The sequence below is a fragment of the Orcinus orca genome, chromosome 1, assembly GCF_937001465.1.
Source record: "Orcinus orca chromosome 1, mOrcOrc1.1, whole genome shotgun sequence".
NCBI classification, from domain to species: Eukaryota; Metazoa; Chordata; class Mammalia; order Artiodactyla; family Delphinidae; genus Orcinus; species Orcinus orca.
This window is the reverse complement of record NC_064559.1, coordinates 174,226,840-174,252,382: the sequence shown is the minus strand read 5'-3', so window position 1 is coordinate 174,252,382 and position 25,543 is coordinate 174,226,840. Positions and strand designations below refer to the sequence as shown.

At 43.9% G+C, this 25,543-nt stretch overlaps 3 protein-coding genes across 10 annotated transcripts in view; 1 reads left to right on the top strand and 2 right to left on the bottom strand.

The window, feature by feature from the left end:
- Positions 1–1,863, bottom strand: part of ATPAF1 (ATP synthase mitochondrial F1 complex assembly factor 1) — a 37,924-nt gene extending 36,061 nt beyond the window's left edge. For 2 of the 4 annotated variants that reach the window (XM_049702485.1, XM_033416505.2), the window contains exon 1: positions 1,413–1,858. In XM_049702485.1, coding sequence (XP_049558442.1) covers positions 1,413–1,744 — 332 coding nt within the window. In that variant the 5' untranslated portion in view covers positions 1,745–1,858. Of the gene's footprint in view, positions 1–1,412 lie in introns of all 4 variants that reach the window. The other 2 variants (XM_033416502.2, XM_004285773.3) reach the window with 2 other exon arrangements.
- A 3,558-nt stretch (positions 1,864–5,421) lies between these two features.
- On the top strand, positions 5,422–6,947 carry TEX38 (testis expressed 38). Of its 3 annotated transcripts, none has more exons than XM_049702489.1 (2): positions 5,422–5,531; positions 6,248–6,943. In XM_049702489.1, exon 2 carries the CDS (start codon positions 6,285–6,287, stop codon positions 6,774–6,776), a length of 492 nt encoding a protein of 163 aa, XP_049558446.1. In that variant the 5' UTR covers positions 5,422–5,531; positions 6,248–6,284; the 3' UTR covers positions 6,777–6,943. The 3 variants fall into 3 exon arrangements, with proteins under 3 accessions (XP_049558446.1, XP_049558447.1, XP_004285824.1); XM_049702490.1 differs by having other exon boundaries at positions 5,449–5,531; positions 6,320–6,947; XM_004285776.2 differs by having other exon boundaries at positions 5,480–5,531; positions 6,169–6,945.
- Positions 6,948–8,580: 1,633 nt separating this feature from the next.
- The window catches only part of EFCAB14 (EF-hand calcium binding domain 14), a 37,587-nt gene continuing 20,624 nt past the window's right edge, over positions 8,581–25,543 (bottom strand). Inside the window, exons 5-11 of one of the 3 annotated variants that reach the window (XM_004285777.3) lie at positions 23,631–23,741; positions 21,196–21,300; positions 19,964–20,155; positions 18,215–18,301; positions 15,680–15,791; positions 14,503–14,628; positions 8,581–12,040 (exon numbers count right to left, since the gene is read on the bottom strand). In XM_004285777.3, the coding sequence (XP_004285825.1) occupies positions 11,865–12,040; positions 14,503–14,628; positions 15,680–15,791; positions 18,215–18,301; positions 19,964–20,155; positions 21,196–21,300; positions 23,631–23,741 (909 nt within the window). In that variant the 3' untranslated portion in view covers positions 8,581–11,864. The remainder of the gene's footprint in view (positions 12,041–14,502; positions 14,629–15,679; positions 15,792–18,214; positions 18,302–19,963; positions 20,156–21,195; positions 21,301–23,630; positions 23,742–25,543) is intronic. The other 2 variants (XM_033416501.2, XM_004285778.3) reach the window with 2 other exon arrangements.

Here is a 25,543-nt window from a genome sequence, read left to right as displayed (position 1 = left end):
CAGTGTGACCAAATAAATAAATAAATAAATGTCTTGGGGCTTCCCTGGTGGCGCAGTGGTTGAGAGTCCGCCTGCCGATGCAGGGGACACGGGTTCGTGCCCTGGTCCGGGAAGATCCCACATGCCGCGGAGCGGCTGGGCCCGTGAGCCATGGCCGCTGAGCCTGCGCGTCCGGAGCCTGTGCTCCGCAACGGGAGAGGCCACAACAGTGAGAGGCCCGCGTATTGCAAAAAAAACCAAACCAAAACAAAACAAAACAAAACAACCCTATCAGTGAGTGGCAAGTGAAAACAAGCTCAGGGCTCCCACTGGTTCTGCATTATGGTGAGTTGTATAATTATTTCACTATATATTACAATGTAACAATAACAGAAATAAAGTGCACATAAAATGTATGTACTTGAACCATCCCGAAACCGTAACCCGCCCCCCACCACGGCAGTCTGTGGAAAAATTGTCTTCCACAAAACCGGCCCCTGGTGCCAAAATGGTTGGGGACCGCTGAGTTAGAGGATGACTGCAATATTCTGGGTGAAGATGATAGAGTAAATTAAGGCTGTGGAAGTAAAGATGAGCTAGAACTCAAAGAAGTTACAGCATCAGTCTTAGGTTTCCTTTCCTAAGACAACTGTGCCCACCCTGCCAGATTCTCTCCCAAGTCCCTTCGATTTTCACTTTTGATCTCTTTCAGCTCTTCCCAGTTCAACTCTTTGGACCCTCCAAGGCCCCCTTATACCCACCTCAACCTCCTCTAATCTCCAGGTCCTTCTCTCTGGAAGGTGAAGGGTAGTGTTAGGAACCCCGGATTCCAAGTCAGAGAAATCCCAACCAGCTGTGTGACCTTTGGCAGGCCTCTTAACTCTCTCTGATCCTCAGTTTTCTCATCTTAATGAGAGAGTTCAACTGAGAGCCAACTGTAACACTATTAATCTTTGATGCCCTGCCCCCACCCAATCTCCTTTCCTTACAGTCAGGGTCCTCAGCTAGAAGCCTGGGAACCCGAGTCCTAGGACAAGGCTCAGCTGCCTCAATAGGTGACCTTGAGCAAGTCAAGTCCCTTCTCTGGAAGGCTCCATTTTTCCCATTTCGATAATGAGTACAGGTCTCTCGGAGTTGCCTGCCTCTTAAGGGCTGTCGTAAGAGTCGACCTCAGCGTTTTGAGAACTAAAGCAGACAGAAAGACAACTGGGGCTTCGCAGAGACTCCCGGCTCTCACACTAGCTGTGTGATCTTAGGCAAGTGACCAAGCCTCTCTGAGCCTAGATAACCATCTGTAGAGTGGGGGCAGTGCCAGTGATCCTCTAGCAGGGCTGCTGGAAGGGCTGAGAGCGCCAGATACAGATACACCAGGAGCGCGGGCCGAGCGCCGCCCCTCCTCCCTGCCCGCCGCCCGCCGCCGGCCGGGCCCGCACCTGCGCAGCTGCTGGATCTTGTCGCGGTAGCGGTCGTAGAAGGGGTTAGCCTCGATCTCTTTCCCGACCCCGCTGCCTTCGACGCCCCCCGCGGGCCGGCCCGAGCCGCGGCGCACCGGGAACACGCGCAGCTGCGCGGGTGACACGAGCCCCAGGCCCAGGGCGCGGCTGCGCACCGCGCACAGGCCGCGGTAGAGGCCGGCCACCTGCAGGACGGCCGGGCCCGCGCCACCCGCTGCCGCCACCACGGCAGCCATGGCTGCCCCCGCCTCCTCCTCCTCCTCCTCCCCGGGCACGTCGGCTTCGGCCCGCGGCCCGCGCGCCCGCTCCATTGCCCTCCGGGTCCGCCGCGCCCGCGCTCCAGCAGCGAGGTTCCGCGCACGCAAGGTTCCGGGAGCCGGTGAAGGGCGTAGTGGGAGGCAGGGGGTTCGCCGCTCCTGCCCCGGGCCCCGCCCGCGCCCCGCGTGCTCTGCAGCTTTAGCGCCCCCGCCCAGCCTTCTCGCCGAGCCTGCGACCAGCAGCCCTTGCGGGTTAAGTCTCCTCTTGAAAGCTGCTCGGACCTACTGGTCCTCACCGAGCTTGCTCCCTTTTAAATTCTTTAGGCACGTACTGGAGTAGTCATCCTTCAGCATCGAAGGCCCTTTCATCAGCTGTAATCACAGTAGCAGCTTCTCTTTATTGAGCGTTTCTATGTGCAGGACACTATTTGCTTCATACTGTGTGAGGCAGGTTTTATCCCCATTTTATAGACGAGGAAACTGAAGCTGAGAATCATTAAGAGACTTGTCCAAGACTTGTCCAAGGGCTGAATTCTTTTAAAGATGCCAGCTGCCTCCGAAGCCTTTTCTTCCTCTGCTTCCTGACACCCACCTTGAACTCCAGCCAAACTGAACTACGCTTCTCCCCAAAGACACCTGGATTTGTCCTTGACAAGTCTTTATACCTGGAATGCTGTCTCTCCACCCAATGCCACCATCTTCTTCACCCCCTGAACCAGGTGTGAGTGAACTCCTGGGGTCAAGAACAGTGACATCAACACCTGGTCTCACCTGCGCCGAGCACAGGGCCAGGCCTGGAGCAGGCCCCCTGTGATGGCATTGATCAGTCTGCCCTCATGAAAGTCCTCCTGTCGGGTCTTACCTGATAAAAACCCCTCTTGAATGATGGACCTCTTAGGGTCAGGGACAGTGCCTTCAACTCTGCTCAGTCCAGCCTGCACTTTCGGAGATGGGCCTTGGGCCCTGGCCTGTGCTGGTAGTGTGGTAAACCCTGAGATTAGCAAGTCCTTTAAGTGCGCCAGCCTGTACCTGCCTTAGCATCCTTGCACTGGCTGCTCCCTTTGCACGTGGCTATCTCCTCATCATCTAGGGCTCAGTCCACAAGTCAGCACCTCAAAGGGACTTTTCTTGATGCACCCCCATCACTTTATATTCTTTATCCCACTACCTTATTTTCTTCAGAGCAGTTAAGGCTACCTGAAATTCTTACGTATTTATTTCCTTGTTTACATTAATTCATGGAGCTTACATTCTAGTGGGGTGAGACACAATATGTATACATACCTACATACGTACATAAATAATGTTAGGTGATAATACACGTTATGAAGAAACAAAGCAGGCTAGGAGAGACAGAGCTAAGGGGCCAGCTGAGCAGAGACCTGAAGGCATGGTCTGTGTGGATACCTGGGGGAAGAGCCTTCCAGATGGAATAGCAAGTGCAAAGGCCTTGATGCAGGAGCACGCTTGCCCTGCTTGTGGAACAGCAAGAAGGTTATTGTGCGAAGGAGGCATGGGGAGGGGTAGTTTGATCGTTCAGGGCTTTGTAGGCTTTGGTTAAGGACTTTGGTTTTAAATCTGAGTGAGGGTCCTCCTTGGTAGTGCAGTGGTTAAGAATCTGCCTGCCAATGCAGGGGACACGGGTTCGATCCCTGGTCCGGGAAGATCCCACATGTCGTGGAGTGACTAAGCCTGTGTGCCACAACTACTGAGCCTGTGTCTAGAGCCCATGAGCCACAGCTACTGAAGACCGCGCCTAAAGCCCGTGCTCCGCAACAAGAGAAGCCACTTCAATGAGAAGCCCACGCACTGCAACGAAGAGTAGCCCCCACTTGCAGCAACTAGAGAAAGCCTGCACATAGCAACGAAGACCCAACACAGCCAAAAATAAATAAAGAAATAAAAATAATTTATAATAAAAAAAATTAAAAAGGCTCATTCTGACTGCTGGTGGAATATAGGGCGTGGGGGACAAGGATGCAAGCTCTCCCAAGGGTGATTAGTTTGTCCTAGTTTACCTGGGATTTTCCTGATTTTAGCATCAAAAGTCCTATGTCCTGGAAACTCCCTCAGTCCCAGGCAAACAGGGATGGTTGATCACCCTAAAGGGAGACCAGGTGAGAGAGGGTGGTACTTGTATTAAAGTGATGATGATGGAAAAATGGTCAGATTCTGGGTATGTTTTGAAGGCAAAGCCTAAAGATTTTGCTACTGGAGTGAATGTGGGTGTGAGAGAATGAAGGGCGTCAAGGGTGACTGTCAGGTTTTTGGCCTGAACAACTGGAGGGAGAGAGTTGCCACTTACAGAGAGGAGAAGGCTGGAGTAGGTTTTGGAGATGGACCATCAGGAGTTTGGTTTTGGACATGGTAGTTTGAGATAACAGACTGGCAAGGAGGGATGTCAGCCAGGCTTTTGGGAGTATGAGTCTAAAGTCCTGAGGAATGGTCTGGGCTGGAGGTACAACGTTGAGAGTTGACAGTGTATATATGGTAGATATGCTATTTAAAGCCATGAGTCTGGGTGAGATCACTGAGGGAATGAATGTGGACAGAGGGCTGAGGACTGAGCCCTTGGGCACCTGACATTTAGAGATCAGGGAAAAGAGGAGAAACTAGCAAAGGAGACTGAAAAGCAGAAGCCAGTGAGGTAGAGCCCAGAGTAAGTGGAACCTGGAGAGAAATCTGTGCTCATTAGTGCCCCAAGTCCCACGCTGGGGGCTTAAAGAGGGAAGTACTTAGATGGTGCCCAGAAGCTGAGCTAGACCTAGTGGTGCAACCTTCAGGCAGGCTGACGTGGGTTTAGTTAGGGGAGGGCTTTCTAACTGAGCTGCCCATAAATGGATCAAGCTGCTTCAGGAGGTGTGGGCAAGTCCCTGACCCAAGCAATTCCCCACGTATTAGTGCTGGGTAGGGGAGATCTGCCTCTAGGGCTCAATCATGTGCTGGGAGTTGGACTACACAACTCTCAAAGTGCCTTCAAACTGGAGACGGTGTGATTCTGGGAAGCCAACTGAAAGAACTTTGTCACAGGGTAGGGGGTGTTGAGCTGAGCCTTGAAGGATAAGCAGGTGTTCAGTGGTGGGGAGAGTGGGGAGGGGCACTCCTAGGTGGAGGAGCAGTGTGAGCAATGCTCCAGAGATGTGAATAAGCAGGGTCTGTTAAGCAGGGTCTGGTCAGAAGGGAAAGGTGTGTGAAGGATGGGGAGGAAGGTGAAGCTGAAAAGAGATGTAGGGCAGATGGTGGGGAGCTCCCATACGGCCTGATGCCCCAGAAGCACTTGCCAATACTCATTGAAGGAAGGTAATGAAACAAAAGAGAAATTGTAAGAGCCAAGGAAGGAGGTGTTGACCACATAGCTCCCTTGAGTGGGTTGTCTCCTGACAAGTCAGTCATAGCAGACTTGACGGCAGGGCTGCCCACTGCTCTGGGTGCTCCCTGCCCAGGGATCCATCAACTGTTCCTTAAAGCCTAGGGACAAAATAAGCCCCCGAGGAATCTAGGGCCCTTTCCTGGGGGCTGCTCTGTAGGTCAGAGGTAGGGGGCCGACAATTCAGAGGGTGGGTCAGTCCCTGGTAGAAGCAGTAGAGACCCACTATGCCTAGGAAACACCACTGGTGGAGTCTGTTCCTTCCATTAGACTTCACAAGCATCGCCCTTGGATGCTCAGTGTTCAGAACTCTGTGAACCACCTTTAGGGAACAATGGGGTCTGGGAATTCTGGGGACTCCTATTGGCTAGACAGATGGGTAGGTGAACTCCCTCTCCCCAGAGCCATCGGCCAGCTAGGTACCAAGGTTTGACATTATGGATTCCCAAAGGGAGGACCTCAGCCTCCCTGGTGGTAAATGTGCTCCCTCCCCAAATCCCTGCCCCCTGCTTTATGCCCTAGGCTTGGGGGCACTCAGGGAAGACCTTTTGCATGGATGGGGGTGATGGCTGCCTGTGTGGAAGCATACTAAGAGTTAGGACAGGGTTTCCTCTAGAAAACTGTGGATTTCTTGAGGGCATAGACCATGTCTCTCTGACAGCCCAGAGGGGGTACCACAAATACCCCAGGACATCACAGCTGAATGGTTAGCGGTATGGTGGAATGGGATGGGACATTGGTGTCCCGTCGACTGGTAAACTTTTACTTTCTTGATGGGCTTTGCCTTTAGTGAGGCTTCTCATTCTGATGGATCAGACGGGGCCAGGGTTGGGAACCAGAGGCTTGAGTAAGCCTGGGCAGGTCGTGCCCCTCTAGACCTAGCTTTTCTTATCTGTGAAGAGCGAAAGGTGGCCTCTTAAACTCCCTGGAAATCCTGCTTTGACTGAATAAAAGAATGATGAGGCCAGTCAATGAGAAAAGGAAAGAATGGAGAGAGTGGTTAAGTGGAGGGAACGATTGGTGAAAGGGCTAAGCAGAGGAATGAGAAACAGCTGATACCCCAAGCTACAGCTATCAGCCAGCTTGCTTTTTTTCTTATTGCCTTCCTTAGTGTGGGTGCCACTGTACTTTGGATTCCTGGGGCTGTGTTCTGTGATAACCGGTGGCTGCATTCTCTTTCTGCACTGGAGGAAGAACCTGCGGCGGGAAAGGCGTGCCCGGGAGTGGATGGAGGTGATTCGAGCAGCCGCATTTACCTACAGCCCGCTGTTGTACTGGATTAACAAGCGACGGCGCTATGGCATGAACGCGGCCATCAACATGGGCCCTCCCCCTGATGCCACCAAGACCGAGACTGACACCCAGAATTCAGATCACCCGTGGGAGTTGGACATCCCCGAGAGCAGGAGCTATGCTACTCAAGACAGCAGCCCCAAGGTGGAGGCCCCCAGCCCCCTGCAACCTGCAGTGCAGCTGATCCCACAGCAGCCCCTACCTTCCCTGGTGCTGCGGCCCCAGGCCAGCTCCCGACCCCCGATTCCCATTTTTCAGGAGGTGCCCTTTGCCCTCTCGCTGTGTAACCTACCCCCGATGCTGAACCACTCAGTCTCCTACCCTTTGGCCACCTGTCCTGAAAGGAACATCCACTTCCATTCCCTCCCCACACTGGCCCAGGGGGACCACTGCTTAAATGCCAAGCTGTCTGCTTCAGAAGTGTAGCCTCCTCTCACTGAGGATGGGAGCTGGAGGTATCGGGGCAGTGCAGGAAATGGAGCTGACCTCAGGGAGGTGGTACTGACACAGAGGCCAGGGCCCATCTAGATGTCACATAATGAAAGATTTAAAAAAGTCCAAGACTCCCTTGTGTCTCATTTGCTGTTAGGAGGGAAAATGTCTGAGGGGGGCACTTCACAAACCAAGCTGAAGGTCAGAGTCCCACCAATACCAATGGGAACTGAGGGCTGGCTGCGGGGAGACACGCTGAACCAGTAGTTGTGATGGGCTCAACATCCCTCTAGACAGTATTTAAGAACAAAACCATATGTCAGACCCTGGGCTAGGTACCCAAAGGGAATGACATTCTGTGGGACATTAAGCACAGTTGCGACAAGAGTGGCAGCCACTGAGGATGCATGAACGATGGTGATTGGTAGTGGCCAAAACAAGTCAGTATGAAACCCATGAGCCACACTGCACTGCTGCTGGAATTGCATTCTTTGTTAACATCTAAGATGTATTGCGTTCTTGTGTGGTTGTCTACATTATTTCTAATACAAGAACACTGCCAAACAGATATCACAATCCTCTTCTTACAGATGAAGTTTCCAAGGGCATTTGCCGTATCATTTTTTTTTTTTTTTTTGTGGTACGCGGGCCTCTCACTGTTGTGGCCTCTCCTGTTGCGGAGCACAGGCTCCGGACGCGCAGGCTCAGCGGCCATGGCTCACGGGCCCAGCCGCTCCGCGGCATGTGGGATCCTCCCGGACCGGGCCACAAACCCGTGTCCCCTGCATTGGCAGGCGGACTCTCAACCACTGCGCCACCAGGGAAGCCCTGAAGTATCATTTTTATGTTACAGAGCAAGGTCTCAAATTTATGTCTGTCTAGCATCAAATTTCCTGATCTTCCCACCATATGCCGTGGTGTCCATTCCCTAATGAAGTCTTGTTTGAAGCCACTTGGAAAATGATTTATTGTGTGTGTAATTAACTTGGTTCAAGGATTGGCTTGGGGGAAGGGCTGGCCAATGAACCTCCTAAAAAATGTATTTTTTTTTAAATCTTTCTCAAGGGGATTCATGGCCGCTCCCAAAGTTAAGATCCACTGTGTACAAATATTAATTTTTGTACCTTCTGGAAACTATTCTAAAAGGAGAGACAAAGATAATACTGGCTATTTGGTCCCAGTTCAAAGATAAGAAGACCCAGCTCTGCTCCAGGATATAAAATTTTCCCTTTCACTTTGGGAATGAGAAAATCATCTTACCATATTTGTAAATGAGCTAAGCTTTTTTCCTCCTGAGAGGAAAGGCCACCAAGATTGTGTGTGTGTGCAATCCCAGAATCTAGCAGTCATGTAGAGAGCTATCAAAAATTTTTTTTTCCTGTGTGTGAAAAAAGCTCAGCTCCTCCCTATATGACCCCTTATCTTGAAATGGATTTCAAGCCTTTTTCCTTCTTTTTTTCCCAAAGACATTGGAATATTTCTTGTAAACATGCTCTTATATTGAATCTCAAAATAGAAAACAGGCGTTAAGTGGAACTTCTCTGGTTGATACAGAGGCAGGGGCTCACTCTTCCCTCATCCTGCTCCCTTCCCACCCTGCACATGCCAAAACAGCCTTCATTTCTTCAGGCCAAATTGGGCGGATCTTCAGGCAGGTTCTTCAACGTTACTTTCTGTCCACCATCTGTTAGGCTTTGCATTCAAAAGGAGGAAGGAGTCCAAAAAAATAGGGATCAAAGCAGATTTTTTTCTTAGTAATTGTGAGGATGGAGGGGCAAGCCTTTAATCACAGACACAGTGAGAGAAAAAAGAAATGTTTTATTTAAATTAAAATTGTTTTATTACTGATATTAAATTAGCAAAGCCCAAATCAAGTGATGGAAATCTTGAATTCCCTCCCTAAACAGAACCAAAATTGCTTAAACATTACCAAAATAGCTCCACTTAAGCAAAGTAGATTTACATTTCTTAATATGAGAAAACAACAAGGTAGGTTAGGTTCGTATAACAAACAGTACACGCTCTATAAAGTCTCAGGAATACCCAAATGTTTTCTGGTTTGGATATGAAAGAGGGGACCATATCAAACTGGCGTTGGTAAGCAAGCCAATGAGGTGTAGCAAACAAAAGCTGATACTAAAAACAACTCAACAGCAGGCCATATGAGTATGAGCCCATCACAGTCAAAATCTTCAACTGTGACCGGCAGGACCAACATGGGGGGCGTGGGGGCGTGCAGATGTGGTTACGGCCAGAGATATAACGTGAGGGGGAACGCCAAAGGAAGGGAAAGAAACCAGCAGCAGGTGAAGGGTGTCCACTCTTCAGCTGTGCTGTATCAGACACAATCCTAAGAGCCAGGCCCTTCTCGGCCTTTAAGACGACACTACAGTCATCCCTAAGCCAGGTTCTCTCTTCTTTTGGTTCTTCTCTTCCTATAATACATTGCCTCTCTGATTTATGGGGGAGGCTCTCTAGGTAAACATTATACCAGATAAAAGGCGAAAGAAAAACAGGACCAAGAAGACATGCTTTGGGTAACTCAGGAAAGCAGCAGGAGGAGCTGCCGGAGTGCAAAGGTAAAAGCATTTGAAACGAAAACCAAAACCAAACTCACTACTACTACCTAGCCTTCCTCTCAGGGCTGAGGTGTGGTAGGTGAGGCTTGATTAGAGATCGACACGAATCATAGGCTGGATAAGTTAAGACAACTTTCAAATAAAAATCCCAAATTAATAATGATAAAGGCTTATGAGAATTCTTTTTTTAAGCCAATGAATATGCTCAACTTAGAACAAAGGAGTTCAAGATGTCCTAGTTCTGCCTGGGAGATATGGCACCTTCCCAGGCGGTGTGGCAAGGGTACTCGCAGGTCTGAGGGTGCAGCAGGAACACTTCTGCCAAATCTGGTGGGGAGAGGATGGAACCATCCAGCTGGCTCAGGGATGATGGTAGGTGGCGGACAAGCTTCAGGTGGGAAGAATGGAGGCTAAACTAAAAAGCACAGCTGATGCAAAAGAAAAGTATATACGAAGAGTTAAGGTGTCCTCCAAGTATTTGCCTATGAATAAGAATTTGAAACTAAAAAGGACAAGCTACATTACCCTCAAGTATACTTCATATAAATCTGTTCTCAAAAAAATACCTTCCAGGTACAGACATACTATTTATGGTACAGTACATATAAATATAGCAGTATAATTCAATTTATTGCTAGAATTTTATTTGGTTGTTACAAAATCTGCAAGGGTATATATATTAAAAAGGGGGGGGCATGAAAGGCAGCCAGAAGAGTAAGTTATCTTCAAGTTACCTAAAGTGCCAGGCTAATTTTATACTATATTTAAACCTTTCCAAGAAAGTAAAATAGCATAGGTAGGCAAAGGAATTGTTTGAGAGAAATAGAGCGAGAAGCGTAAGCCATAATGAGGTAAGCAGACACATTCATGGGAAAAGACTTCATCCTACTTTAACTAAATTTTAATATTTCTAGAAAAAAAACCCAAGGTTAGCCAACACCGACCTGAACATCATATAAAGAAAAAAAACAGCCCTTAAATATTTAAGGGTGCTCCACCGCATCCGTGGCTAACGGGGCAACTTGGACAAAGTTAAAATGGAAACAAGCTTTACTAGAGAAGTCTGAAAGCTTCTCCAGTTTCTCCCTGACTTGGCCTACAGCAGAGTTAAGTTTTGCAGGTTTCCTTTTGTGTTGCCTGAAGATTGCTTCTAAGATCAACACAGCACACACAGAGGTGACATGGAGGAATAATTCCTTCCAGTTCAGGGACCTTTAGTAGCAGGGCTACAGAAGCATTTAATGGGAGAAGTACTGCACTTGCTTGTATTAGATTTGCTGCCATAACGTGAAGCCCCCCGCCCTAGGCCTGCCTGCCATGTTTGGCATCCTCTGGACAGAAAGCCTCTAGCTATTTCTGAGCTGTAATTGTCAGGAAACCTAATATGATTTCAGGTGTTTCATTTCACAACCTTTTTGGCCTTAGCCCACAGAAGAACATAGTAGGTTCTTGGTTAGGCCCCAGGTAAAATCTCAAGAAGTTTCCTGGATCAAAATTAGAGGCAGAGCTTTCCTCTATAGTTCCTGAGTAGCCAGGCTGAGACAGTGGCCGAAGGACTGCAGCCCTGCCATTCAGAATGGAGACAGTATCAGAAGTGAAAGTCAGCTACGGCTTAAAGGTAGACTTGAGTGGGTGCGTGGGGGAAGATAATCTAGTTCACTCAGGGAGGAAATGTAGCTCCCACTGGATAACTTTTTATGCTCATAAATCCTGAAACAGGATTAAAAGAGAGAAAATCCCCAACAAGACTTCTCTGGTTCACAGGTTGGGAGGAGCTGAGAGGATAGACCAAAGAGCCAGAATCCTGAGCCTGGAGGCAGCACCGTCCCCAGTGTCCACTCCCTAAATCTACTCCCCCAGCACCAGGCCAAACCCCATGGCAGCACCCAAAGAGGATGTCTTAAGGAGATGGGGACACAGCTTCAAGCTGCTACCAGATCAGATTAGCAATTTTTAACAGCAAGTCATTTGTTCACGTCCTGTTTCAAACCATTCTTCCTACTTCCCACAAAATATGCACAACTCTTTCTTTCATTTTAAATATTTACAAACAGAAAAGGTCTGTCTGTTAAAGCAAAGACATTTTCTGAGTCTGTATAAAGTGCAGCTAATTTAAGGCAAATTTATGCGAAATATAAAAGGTGGCTTATTCTCTCTATATACACATTTTCCAGTTTTAAAAGATAAGGTCTCCTCCCCTCAAAAAAAAAGGAAAGAGAAAAAAAGAGGGCTTGACTTTTCTTCTGGCAATTTTAAAATTAAGATCCTACTGGTTTAAGGAAATCATAGATTTCTGAAGATCATATTATAAGTAAAATGGTCTTTTTTAAAAAAATAACTTTTACATAGCTTTTTCAAACAAGTTAAAAGGTGGCAATGTGTCTGCTACTGTAGTTTGGAGGACTGGAGGATTGATGGGTAGGTAGAAGGGTTGTTTTTGTTAGCTGAGTAGATATTAGGTAGTCCAGGGCATACATCCATTTTTAAAATAAGCCTGATGAGGCTAGACACCTAAAGCTGCTCTTAGCTCCAGGAATGAGTATCTTCCGTCTCCATCAGAATCAAACTCCCTCAAACGCGCTGGTTCTGGCACAGCAGAATGTAAGGAGTCCCAGATTTCCTGGTAGGTCAGCTTCCCATCCACATCCTGCCCAGTCTTATGGAATAAATCCTGAAGATCTGTTAAAAAGGAATTACAAAAAAATGTATATGTCTATACATATAACTAAATTTAGTTAACAGTTTAAAAAGTAGTCTCAACAGAATTTTAAGCACTGAAAGAAAAGCTACTTTGCAGACTTTGTTCCCAAAAGGTAAAGTTTAAGATCTCACTAAATCTGAAAGACTAATTCTTGATCCTTTAAGAATGAGAGGAACACTGTAGGGTACTATCGTCCCAAAATAGAATCAGTGACAGATAATCACAGGAGAAGTGAATGGACTGGCTTTCTCTCTGTTCAGGGCCTTTCTTTTAGATTTTCCAGATTTTATTCTTACGTTGAAGGGGTGGAAAGGACTGTAGAAGCCTTAAGAGCTAACTGATAGGAGCTCTGATAGCCTATAAAACAGACTACATATGGCATATTGTCAGTTCAACAGTTACTATATAACCCAGCAATTCCATTCCTAGGGTATATACTCAAGAGAAATGAAAACATGTTGTCTACACAAAAAGTTGTATATGTATGTTCATAGCTTCATTGTTCCTAATAGTCAAAAAGTGGAAACAACCCAAATAAATGTCCATCAACTAATGAAAGGCTTAACAAAATGCAGTATATCCGTAGGATAGAATATTATTCAGTCATAAAAAGGAATGAAATATTGCTGCATGCCAACCTTGAAAACATTATGCTAAGTGAAAGGAGCATATTGAAAGAAAGAAGCATACATAAGACCACGTATTATGATTCCACTTATATGAAACACCCAGAACAGGCAAATCCAAAGAGACAGTGGTTGAGAGATTAGTGGTTGCCAGGAGTGGGGGCAGGGGGTTAACAGGGTGTAACTGTTCTCTCTTGGAGACTGACCCCCTCCCCGACCCAAGAGAGGGCCCTATAATAAATACCTAGGAGGGCTGCTTGTTTACACGTCTAAAAAGGGCTTGGATGTGTCCCCACTGAATGACTTAGTGGATTCAGTCTCTAATACCAGAGGACAGTACTGTCAAGCAATTTTGTAGACAAGCTTTTGGGTAAGTCCCTACTTTTAGTCCTAAGACAGCTCCAACAAAGCAGCTGAAGTCTCAAAAGCTCTCCGAAAAGCCAGAAAAGCAGTGAGACACTTGTTCCCAATGCCTGCCACCAAGTGGCTAGCTGGAAAATGTTTGTGTGTGTGTACATGGGGCATGAGTTTTAGAGCATGCTATGTACTCTATAGCAGTATTCAAATAAAAATCTCATTGGTGCCTCAGGTCATTTATAAAATGTAGTCATTCAAAAGTGTGTAAGGTCTCCGTTAGGGATTAAAGTATAAATATTAAATTGGCTATTTCTTAATCTGCTCTAACAGTCTTTCCTCTTTTTATTCTCATCAATTCTTGATGTAATAATGAAGAGTAGGAGGAGGCAACTTATGTTGCCAATAAACACAACTTAACACTCTCTTGTCTCTCCAGAAAACAGAAAAGAAAAATTGGGGACAGGGAAAAAAGTAATTGCATTTAAATGACAATATAAATTTAAGCCTCTATGCTTTAAAAGCATTAATTGTAGCCTGTAGACAACTCATTCACTTAACAAATATTCACATGTACCAGGCACTAGGCTAGGGGCTGGGACTGAAGTTAAATGTTATAGGTCCCCAGGAAATTACAATGGAGTGACACGTGCAAATGTAAGATATTATGAGTGCATACACAGGAGAAGCCTAATCCAGTCCTGGGAGGTAAGAAAATGTTTCCTGGTGGAAAGGTATCTAAACTGAGGTGAAGAGCCAGGCAGAGATAGGGTGACAGGAATGGGTGATTTTTCAGGCAGTTAGCAAGTGCAAAAACAGGAGACCAAACACCACGAAGAGGGATGGAACACACACTGTTGGAAGCAAGGCAAGCACATTTCTCTGTGAATCATATCCTTCCTACTAAAGTTTTTCTTGCTGATTTTCAGCCAAAGGACCCCTCATTTTTGGAGGGCTCTGACAAATAAGGTCAACTTTTACTTTATTTTGCTAATCTCACAGTATTGTGTTTGCTTGCTTGTCTTCTCCACTAGACTGTTATATCCATGAAGAAAGTGAGAATGATTCTTACACTGTATTCTTACTGCTTACACTGGGTCTAACCAGGCACTCATCGAATGAATGAAGAAGACTCTAAAAAACATTCATAGAGAGATAATATAGTGCAATGTGGTTAAGAGTGCAAACTTCAGCGTCAAACTGCCTTGGTGTGAATTTTGCCTCAATCGTTTGCTATGTGGACTTAGGTAGTTTCCCTATCAGTAAAATGGGTATAATACATGAATATTGATGGTCTCAGGATTGTTATCAGGATTATATGATATAATGCATATCAAGTATCTGGCCTATAGGAAGTGCTCAATCAATGTTAGCTATCATTCTTTATCTTACAAGTTTAAAAAGTCAGAAAGTTATAACTTTGAGCATTTTCTCTATCACTCCATAATATAAAAATTTACCTTCGATGCTAGAAATTCCTGGTAGGGAGACAGGCCTTAGCTGGGCAGCTTTCTCAGTCTGGCCTCCAAGAGACCGTGGCAATTTTGGCAATGCTGATGGCTTTGATGTGAAACTCTGAACTTGCTCTGGAACAAACAATACAGTTTTAGATTACTAATGTGACACCAAATTAAACCAGTATTGAAGGTCCTAACCTTTTAGGGCAAATTCATATTACTTAATTTAAGAGAAACAGCTGAGAATTAAGTAGCATAGTGACTACATGGAGTTAAAGATACAAATTGAGACGTTTTGTGGATAAGTGAAGATCAATCAATATTATGTAACATTAAGGTTTGAAGCCGTGGTCCCACTGGTTGCTCTTATAGTACAAGTTAGCATTCCACATGTTTAGAGGTTGAGAGTTCAAGCTGCAAGTGAGAAAAGCATTGGGTATTTGACATCCTAGGAGCTGTGCTATGAGCCCGATCTGGGGGTATCTGCCACCAGACCAGCTGGTGCTGAAAGAGTGCTATAACATACGATTATGTAGCACAGTGTTAGGGCAAGGCCTCCCACTGTACTTTGTCTCTCACTTAAAAGAGAATAAGAGAAGTTGTATTGCTTTCCCCAAAATGAAAAATACTTGTGGGAGGGTAGGGGTCAAAACCAACATAATATAATGCCGTGGTTACATCTTCATAGAGCAGTACCAGCAGAGGTTGACGCACCTGCTAATACTGATTAGGTTATGTCCCTGACTAAAGCCAAAGGCCCTTCCAACCCAATGATCCCATTGTTATTTGTTAATGGTTTTTTACAAGGACTAATATTTACTTTTAAGTAAATTTTTATGCATTTACAGAAATGAAGACTCCCGTAAACAACATTTAGGGCTGGTTTAATACATGCTACGGCAGTAATGTTTTTGCCTATAATTGGATGCAGACAGCATGGAGAAGTCTATTTCCAGCTAAACACTACCCATTTTTCCCTTAATAGACTGGAGTACAAATCATGTGCAAAATGGGCTTTTTCTAAATGAAAGCAAAGTGTAGCAGCTTCATCTCAGTGCGCTCAGGCATCATTCACTCAGTGCCATCAGTCCTGCTGGAACACCTTTCCCCACTCTCTGTGTGGGAGGCGAGCTGCCCAAGCCTGCGTGAAATATTCAGAAGCCAACCCTGAATATCTCACCTTCATCGGCAGTCTCTGGAGGCCTGCTGCTCTCAGGTTTGTTTGTGAGAGCACTGATCAGCTGCAGTTTCTCTCTGAGCTTGGATACCTGAGAATCTGAACTATCTTCTTTCTGTCCAAAACAAAGATCACAGAAGGTTTAAGGCGGAAGGAAGACCTCAACTGATTCTTCATGATATACCCAAAGCCTATTTAGCCTGTAGTGCTTGACCCCAAGTAGGCTTCCTCTGAAGGCAATGAAGGAATGAATCAACAATTACTAGAGATACCTTCAGTACTCAGTGTTGATTAGGGCCTGGCTGGATTTGAGCCTAGACCATCAAGGGAACATTATGCCACAGATGATCTGATTCACTGTGTGCATTTGGCAGACGGGGAAGGCAAGCATGTGTCAGCAGTAAAGGAAACATATACTTGCTCAGGTGCTGTTGTGATACCCATTTCCTAAATGGGTAGGATATTGTTTTCTAGGTACTATTTCACACTAACTAAATAATTTTCCTGAATAGCTTACTTCACCTTGTGACTAGATCAGTTTAGGCAGTTTTATGCTCTTATCATCTTAAAAAAAAAAAAAAAAGCAACCAAACCACAAGTATTCCCCCTGATCTTCCTTCTCTGCCACCATGGTAATGATTCAACTGGTGGCAGGAATTGTTAGGAACATAAGGGAGTTACAATATTTTTTTCCCTGTTCTTCATTCATTTATTTGTTTATTTTTTAACATCTTTATTGGAGTATAAGTGCTTTACAATGGTGTGTTAGTTTCTGCTTTATAACAAAGTGAATCCGTTATACATATACATATATCCCCATATCTTTTCCCTCTTGTGTCTCCCTCCTTCCCACCCTCCCTATCCCACCCCTCTAGGTGGTCACAAAGCACCAAGCTGATCAGGGAGCTATAATATTTCTAATTCGAGGCCTTACTTGTATCTTTAAAAAAATTTTTTTCCCCTACCCTGCCTCATTCCCAGATGATATAGTAGCATATAAAAAATACAATTAATTATAAAAAGAGAGAAGTCTGGTTTCTGTGAGGTCAGTTTCTAACTGCGTAGGCTAGTGTGAAAGGTCCTGAGCCCATGTTTAGTTAGAATATCGACCATTACACATTTCTTTTATTCAATATTTATTTACTTATTTCTCTCCTATCCTTATTCTACCCTAACAGTTACTGTACAGTAGATCACACTTAGTTTATTTAGGGAGCTAAAATATGGATGTATATAGCTAAAACTAGGTACTAAATGCTTGAATAATTTATGGCAAGGAGAAATTACATTTCTTTTGGACACTTAGATGAGGTAGGACAAAGGGACTAATACATTGGGGTAAGAGTTAAAAACACAAAGTGTCAGAAAGTAAAGCCAAAAAATTCAGGCAAAAATGTGTACTAGCTCTATTTTATTCTGATATTTACTGTCAAAATCTGAACTGTTCCTGAAATCACTATTATTTTCCAATAGTAACCACCCATTACTTCTTTTGTGCTTGAACATTTTTATCTGGATCTTAAATTTTTCTTGTCATTCTCTAGGTGAAGATAAAATTTTTTTTGGGTAGCAGCAGTTAGAAAACTCAACAAAAGCCTAGCTTATAAAGCACTAAAATCTTAATATATGTGATTTTTATCCAGACAATACAAAACTGTTAAGGAAGAACAAGTCTAGATGCAAAGCATTACATTGAAAACTGCCTGACATATGTGGTTCATTTCCAAGTTCATTTCCTGTGAACCCCATCCTTGAGCTCATTGAATGCAATGTGCATCTGAAATGATATTTTAGTCACTCCGTCACAATCTTTCTGGCTTTTCCTTTATTTTAGCCAAGATCTTATAATATTAAACAGTACTCTAATCACAGAGAATGCTGAAAACAAACTTTCTTTCCTGGGATAACAAAGCAACATCACAGACTACTTGTCTTATCTTGACAATATGTCTGGGAAGAACAAAAAAAGGGAAGGTACAAGGTGAAGGGAACAGGCTGAAGCTTAAAGGGACTATGTATGTACTGAGACCGCAATCTTTCTTTTCCCCCTTCCACCCCCCAAGAGTCTGTAATTTTAAAAATAAGAAATAATTTTTAGTTTAGACACCATTTTTAGATTATCTATGCCTCTCATCATTAGTACAGATAACTTACTGTCTTAGCTTAAAAGTCACTTCCTTAGGGAAGCCTTCCTGTTCTCTGTTAGCACTGTTATACCCTATACCTTTCCTTTGTAGCACTTATCATACTCGTGATTATCTGCTCAATTATGTGTTAATGGTCTTCTGGCTGATGGACTTCGAGCTCCACCAGAACAGGTGTCACGTGTCTACACTGCTCACTGTGGTCACACCAGCTCGTAGCAAAGAGCTGGGCAAGGGGCAGGTTCCTGATAAAGTACTTGCTTATTTACCAATATACTAATTTACTAATTACTTTGTCTTGAAGTTTCAAAAAAAGACCAAAGTGCTCCCTTTGAGAAAGAAGCAGGTGCTCATGCATTTATTCTTACTTCAGAGAAAGCCTCCTATTATTTACCTTTATGCTCTGGGATTTTACTGACTCTGTTCTGTTGGTCACTTGATGCAAAGACTCTCTCTTCAGAGTGGCAGCTCTATCATTCATCTTAAAGGGTAAAAGGAACAAAACAAGAGAAGATTAAAGGAAAACATTAAAACTTAAACAACATCCAGCATTTTAAAAACAAACTGGCCAAACTTATTTAAAGGGTCTCAATATACAACTGATTCACTATGCTGTACACCTGAAACTAACACAACGTTGTAAATCAACTATATTCCAATAAAAATTTTAAAACAATAAATAAATGAAGGGTCTCAGAACACTTTCAACAGAAAACCAGCAGGAGAATGAGAGGAGAGAGGGAGAAAGGCCTCAGAGAGACAAAGCTGAAACTGGTGCTTCTAGTTTCTGTCACAAACTTTAAAACTTTGAAGTATAAAAGGCAAGAGGACTTCTACCCAAAACCATGCTGGGTATGATGCTGCTGGAAGAAACAGTAGGACAGATGGCACTATTAGCAATTTCCTCTTCTGGGAAAAAAATAGGGTGAGGAGGGGAGGGACAGTATGGAGAGTTTTGGGGCTGGTGAGTTTTCACTATAAGCCTTGAAAACCAACCTTCAAGACCTAATACTCATCAAATCATCCAAAATTCCTAGCCTCTACTGTACTCAGTTTAGCTAAGTTCAAAAAGGCTTTTAAAAATGAGGCTCCTTTGATCTTCACAGCTTTGTAGTAAATCACACACCCCTGTAAAGGAGGAAGAGGAGCAGGTCCTCCTACTCTACCCTCAAAGCCAAGGCCGGGCCACTTGCCAGGGCTCCACTGTAGCAGAGCCAGTTCAAAGGCTGCTTCCTATGTGCCAGGGCTTGACTTTACTTGTAGGCTTGCTTGCTTCTAGCTTTGGCAGTTACTTGATTTATACAATTTATACAGTTACTTGACTTATACAATTTATACAATCTCCTGTATTTGGTTTCCATTTCTATATGCCTATGTCTTTGCTGTGGGAAATCTTTAAGAGTGGGGCTCGCAGCTATTAAAAAATGACCCACGTGGATTCTAGAACAATGCATATGTGAAAGGTGATTAAAAGAAACAACCACCACATCTTATTTGCAATAACATGAAAACCAGTAAACCATACGGTCTGTCAGCATCAGTGACTTAGTACGTCATTCAGGTTCCTCTTATGTAAAATGAGAGGGCAGACTCAATGATCTCTTAAGGGGAGGAACTGGTCTGACTGATTTGTCTTAAATAGCTTTCCTGACATTATCTGCAAGGGGATCCCCCTCATATGCCCATGAAACAAGACAAGTCTGAAAGCCGAGTCTGGGCTTAAGGAAATGACAAAAGATTCTCTAGTTATTGTCACTGTCATTGTTCCCATCCTTAATAAATTAAAAAAGTAAAGATCAAGAAGACCTCCCTTGGAAATATGTGCCAGAGCTTCCCTACCAGATGAGTCACTGGTAACATAAAAGGAAGCTTGTCGTCTCTGCCAACTACTTGTGGTGAGGCCTTGGCAAGCAACTGAACCTCTCTACATCTCCCTTCCAAATCAGGACTGACATTGTCTGTGCCATTCACATCACACAGCTAGTGTAAGGATTAAAGGAGACAAGGATTAAGCATAACACAAACGTGGAGCCTCTCAAGTATCCTAGAAGTCGTGGTCTGAAAAGGTTGTGGAATGTCATCCATGTACAGACAAAACACACTGCAACACAGAACATGTCACAAAAGACGTGAAGAGGCTTACCATGCTGAAGGACAGGTTCGCTCGCTTTTCTACCTTGCTCATAGCAATCAGATCTCTTTCTATCAAGTTGACTCTCTGGGTAAGATTACTGACTGTCTCATTCATCCCCTTGAGTTTAAGATCATTCTCTCTCTGGTACCCCACTAGGGCACTGTTTACCTCCTCTAAAAAGTTGTGGAGGTACAGGATATCCTGGAGTGGAAATAAATCAAGTTGTGGAATCCAGCTAAAGACATGTACTAGACAAGCAGGCCAGCAGCACTGAACAACCATTATTATGTCAACTTATTGAAGTAAACTCCTTTTCCTGCTCTTGACCATTGATTGTCAGTCTCTGTTTTGTCCCTCCACTCTGAACTGCTCCCAGTTTACTCCCTCTGGAATTGTCTGACCTCAGTTAGACAGGAGGGGGAAAGAGGGAACCAACATGATTCACTCTCTGGTCCCAGAAAGCTGAGAGCTTGAGAATTGATTTCCCAATGTTTACCTCACCTGCTGGCGAGAAAGCCTGCTGGGTTATTGACTGAAACGCTCAGTAACCTAATTTGTCAGAACAAAACTACCGTACCGTAGAAACAATACCAATTACTGAATTGGCTCATGTAGCAAAACCATAACAGGTAGCGCATTATTTAGTACAAGATTCAATTATTTTTGGCATTCTCCAGTACTGATTGTTATTTAGAAAGGAATGATGATTATAGGCTTTAAAGGGCATTAAATTCAGGACAGGAATTCTTCGCAGTGAAGATTTCTTTTATTCTTTTTAATGTGATTCTGAACTCATCCTTTTCCCTCCTCTGGTCTTTAGAAAATCTTGATTTTCCAGGATATGCTTTCTAATGTCCTTAGTATTTACTGTGACCCCAAACAGCCATCACTTTGAATTAATCTGCTATCCACCCATCTTTAACTTGCCCAGATTGCTATTCAAAAACTGTTCAAAAACAGTTTCAGGATAATCTGGTCACTTTATGACTTTCAAGATGTGAAAAGGAATTTACTCCACTGATCGACATGCAGCGAGAAAAAGCAGACTGCCAAGGAAGACACAGGCAGCAGCACGCTGGCTCCCTGACAGAGCCACCCCCCCCCCCCAACTCTGCTCAGCTCTCAGGCAGGCAAACGTGTGCACGGGATGCCTGCTCAGGGATCTCAACATGGAGCCTACACTCCTCAGGCCGCCTCCAGAGTTCAATGGTCATAGGGAGTTAAGCCAGAGACAAAAGTACCTGTTTCAAATTCTCACTGTGGGTTTTACTGTCAAGTTCAGATGTAGCTGACGGTGATGGAATGATCTGGTTGCTTCCACTGGTTTCCTTTAAGGCGTGCTGATTCTGTGAACAGGAATGAAGGTTGGTACAGGCAATAAGTAATAACTAAGTTTGCTTATCCATCAGGGACGGTCCTGGAACATTCCAGCTTCTCACAGGTGGCATCCACAGATTAATCAACAACTATTTCCCAGGAGCCTTGGTATGACCAATCCTGTGCCTGGCCTGAGGGCACCAGGTACTTCTGGGGATCCCCAGCCTAAAGCCTGGACTGGATCAGCAGCACCCAGACTGCGTCAGGGAACTGAGGTCCTCTGTTTCTCAGTCTCTGAATGGAATGAACTCCCTAGAAACCAGGCCTCCTCTCCCTGTCACCTGTACTCCCAGAGAAACTATACAACCACTGTATCGCCCAGGACCAACTCAGTCTGAACCTGGTTAGTGTCATTGTTTCCCCAGGACTAAAGAGCTTTATACATTCAAAGAACAGCCAGTCAAGGAACCACTGGCTTTGGGCACTGAGCACAGTAACCAACCGTGCACATTATTAGCTTCTCAGTTTGTACAGCACATGCCAAGAGTTATGAGGGCTACCCTTCCTTTCTCATCCCCTTCCCACTGCTCAAGTCTCTCCTGGCAGCGACTGAAGTATAACATGCTTATATACACTTTTCCCTCTAATGGAAAAACTTTGTATGGCTTATTCAGTAGGAGGATTACCACTGGAAACCATGGAAGTTTAAAAGATACACATTTAATGATAACAGGATGCAACTGGTAAAAATAAACTGTTTTACTTGAAATCTGAAATCCTAGACATTTGTCAACTCTGCTTTTATAGGAGACAAATGGTAACAACAAAGAGAAAAGGAGGAGAGGATGAGGAAAAAAAAAGAAAAAACCCCATGGTTCTATAAAGTATGAATTTTCGAGTTAGTAAAAAGTATTTTAGAAAATAATTACTTTGAGAAAATGCTCAAGCTATTAAAATAATAATAATAATAAAAGAACGGTTGAGTTAGAGAAGTCTTTATTATTATGGATCACACAGTGACTCAGTGGCAGAGTTGGAATTAGAATCCAGGGTGTCTGGATACCTAGATCAAGGCTTTTTCCTCTGGGTCAGCCCCACTAAATAAAAGTGAGGAGTATTTGTTCTGAAGAAAATGAAAAACCCTCCTTTCTAGAGCTCTAATACAGCCCAGGTCTCCTTGGCACAAACTGCCCAGTTTAAACTTGAAACTCCAAAGCTTGAAAAGAGCATGTAGGGCAGATCTAGAAATTGGGGGAGAAGCTAGGGAACTTTTGTGTGCCTTGAACTGTCCTGATTTCATACATGTATAACTCATCTCTCCAGCAGGACAGCGAGGGCTGTGCCATCCTTTTTCACCCTTCATAAATCTTTCATGGAGCTGAGTATCCGTTAGGAGATTAATTAAGGCCTCTGAATGACTGCAGACAGCTTACATCTGCACAGCATTAAGCAATGTTTGAAAACAATTCCCGAGCACTGCAGGGGTTTGCTTCTGTCTCAGTTATCTGTTGCTGTATAATAAATCATCCCCAGGGACTTCCCTGGCAGTCCAGTGGTTAAGACTTCGCCTTCCAGTGTAGGGGGTGAGGGTTTGATCCCTGGTTGGGGAGCTAGGATCCCACATGCCTTGCCGTCCAAAAACCATGGCATAAAACAGAAGCAATACTGTAACAAATTCAATAAAGACTTTTAAAACAGTCCACATCAAAAAAAAAAAATCTTAAAAAAAAAAAAGAATCATCCCCAAACTTTGTGGCTTAAAACAAGTTTATTATTTCTCATGATTCTGTGGGTTGACTGGGCTCAGTGGGGGTGGGGTGGCTTCCTGTTCCCCGTGGTATAGGATGAGGTCACACATGTGGCTGTATTCGACTGCGAGACAGGCTGAAGCTGGAACACCCAAGATGGCCTTTCATCCTCTGGAGCTCCTCTTTGCTTTGCCTCTAATCATTCCCAGTCTAACAGCCCTGCCCAAACTCCTGATCCACAGAACAGTGAGAAATAATAAACTGTTGTTTTAAGCCACTAAGTCTTAGGGTGATTTGTTATGTAGCAATAAATAAGACACTTCCCCACTCCCCTTTCCTTCTTTTCCGTTTTCCTTCCTACCCATTCAACTCTAAGGACAGTGTCTTAGTGGTGTAACTCCTCTACCACGTTTGCAAAAGACTCAGCTTTTAATCCTATCTACCTCAATTTATAGATTGTAGTAAAATCAATCAACACTGCTTATTTTTATCTTTTAAAAAGGTGCCTGTGGGGCCTGTTTATGTAAATGGAAAGTTGGTATCACAAGATTACACAGAAAAGGGTAGGCAGGAGTATGCTAACTTTCTGTAGCATTTGTAGATTTCCGTACCATATCACTCTGCAGTGACTCCATGGTTTTCTTGTGTTCGTCCACAGTCTTCTGTATTGCCTCCACAGCAAGATGGACGCTGTTTAAAGTATTGCCAATGGAAGCAACACTCTGAACAGAAACATGTAGTAGGGTCAGTGTTTTTTCCTTTTTAAAATTTTTTAATAACTTTATTAAGATATAACTGAGAAACAATAAACTGCACGTATTTAAAATGTATAACTTGATAAGTTTTTACATATATATACATACATATATATATATATACACACACCTGTGAAACCATTACCACAATCAAGATAATAAACATCCATCACCCCCAAGTTCCCTCATGCCTCCTTGTAATTCTTCCCTCCCTGTTCCCAGGCAACCACTGATCCACTTTCTATCACTATATATATATGTGTCACTATCTATCTATCTATCCATACACTTATATATCTCAGTTTGCATTTCCTAGAATTTTACATGAATAGAACAGTGAGTGAGCATGTACTTTTTTTTGGTACGGCTTCTTTCATGCAGCATAATTATTCTGAGATTTATGCGTGTTGTAGCTACTCAGCATGTTGTGGAGTAGCATTCCATTCTACAGATACATCATCTTGACCTGCTGATGGTGTTTTAGATTTTAGGTTGTTTTCAACATTTGACTATTACAAATAAAGCTGCTATGAACATTAACGTACAAGCCCTCATGTGGGCATATGCTTTCATTTCTCTTCATCATAAGCTTTCTTGTTATCACAATTCCTAGGAGGTGAGTGGCTGATCACATGGTAGACGTAGGCTTAACTTTTGTACTCCATCTCCTCATCAATACTGGTATCCTCAATCTGTTCCATGTTAGCCATTCTAGTGGGAGTGTAGTGGTATAGCATTGTGATTTTACTTAACCACTGACCTAATGGAGGATTATTTCAAATACCTTTGAACTATGAACTCCATGTAGTTTATACTGACACAATTAACCAGAAAGTACACATACACACACACATAATTTTCATAGACGAAAGCCAGATCTTTCCTTAAAAACAAAACAAAACAAACAGAACAAAAAACCCCCAAAAAACTAGCTTATAAATCTGGGATCTGTAGGTAAAGTTCTCCCACAAACTGCCTCTATGAAGCCCTGCAGGCAGATGGTCAGAGCTATCATTGTAGACTGCCACTCTCAGGAGCAAATGATGACTTTTGAGTGAAAATGGGTGGAACCATTTTTGGCCTTGGAAAACCCAGCATTGCAGAGATGAAGGGAAAATTCCATTTGGCAGCATGTGTTCTGCTTTAGAATCCCATCAGTAACTACTGAGTAGAGTTAGATACGGCTAGTAGCTTACTTGCTTTCATTAGGTCCAAGGAGCCCAAGTGGATTGCGGACTTAGGAATATAATTCAGAAATGATCTTTTAAAACAGCCTTGTCCTACAGGAACATCTAAAAGAGCGTTACTAATTTGATAGGTTTTGGTCTTTCATTAAGATATACTGATAATTTTATAGTGTCCCATTAGTATTTTTAACCAAGTGTGTTTATTATACTGATAGCCAAGAATCCAAGAGAAAAAGAACTGACATTTTCAACATTAAAAAAAAAAAATTACATGAGATACACTGGAGTTAGGTTTTTTGAGATGACCTACCACTTCAAAACCGAGCCACCTGTAATAAAAGTAGTGCCTGACATGATAAATGCACAGATTTGCAAAGAGACAACATACTGGGTAGAAGTCTCTAAGCTGGGATTTTGTCTATGTAAGGTCTGTTGTTACAGCAGCTACAAGCATTCAAAGACATCCACTGTTAGAGAATCTTCACTGGCTGGATGCATGAGCCCATCAGGACGCAAGAAGATAGTAAGCTCTTGTTTAAGATTTTTTTTTTAAGGAAGCAGCTGACAGAGCCATGTGAACTC

Bases quoted from the DNA above. Each gene is read 5' to 3' on its own strand.
- TEX38 (XM_004285776.2), top strand. From the start codon at position 5,495: ATGGATTCCCAAAGGGAGGACCTCAGCCTCCCTGGTG. The intron at 5,532-6,168 runs GTAAATGTGCTC...TGCCTTCCTTAG, and splicing joins GGACCTCAGCCTCCCTGGTG to TGTGGGTGCCACTGTACTTT.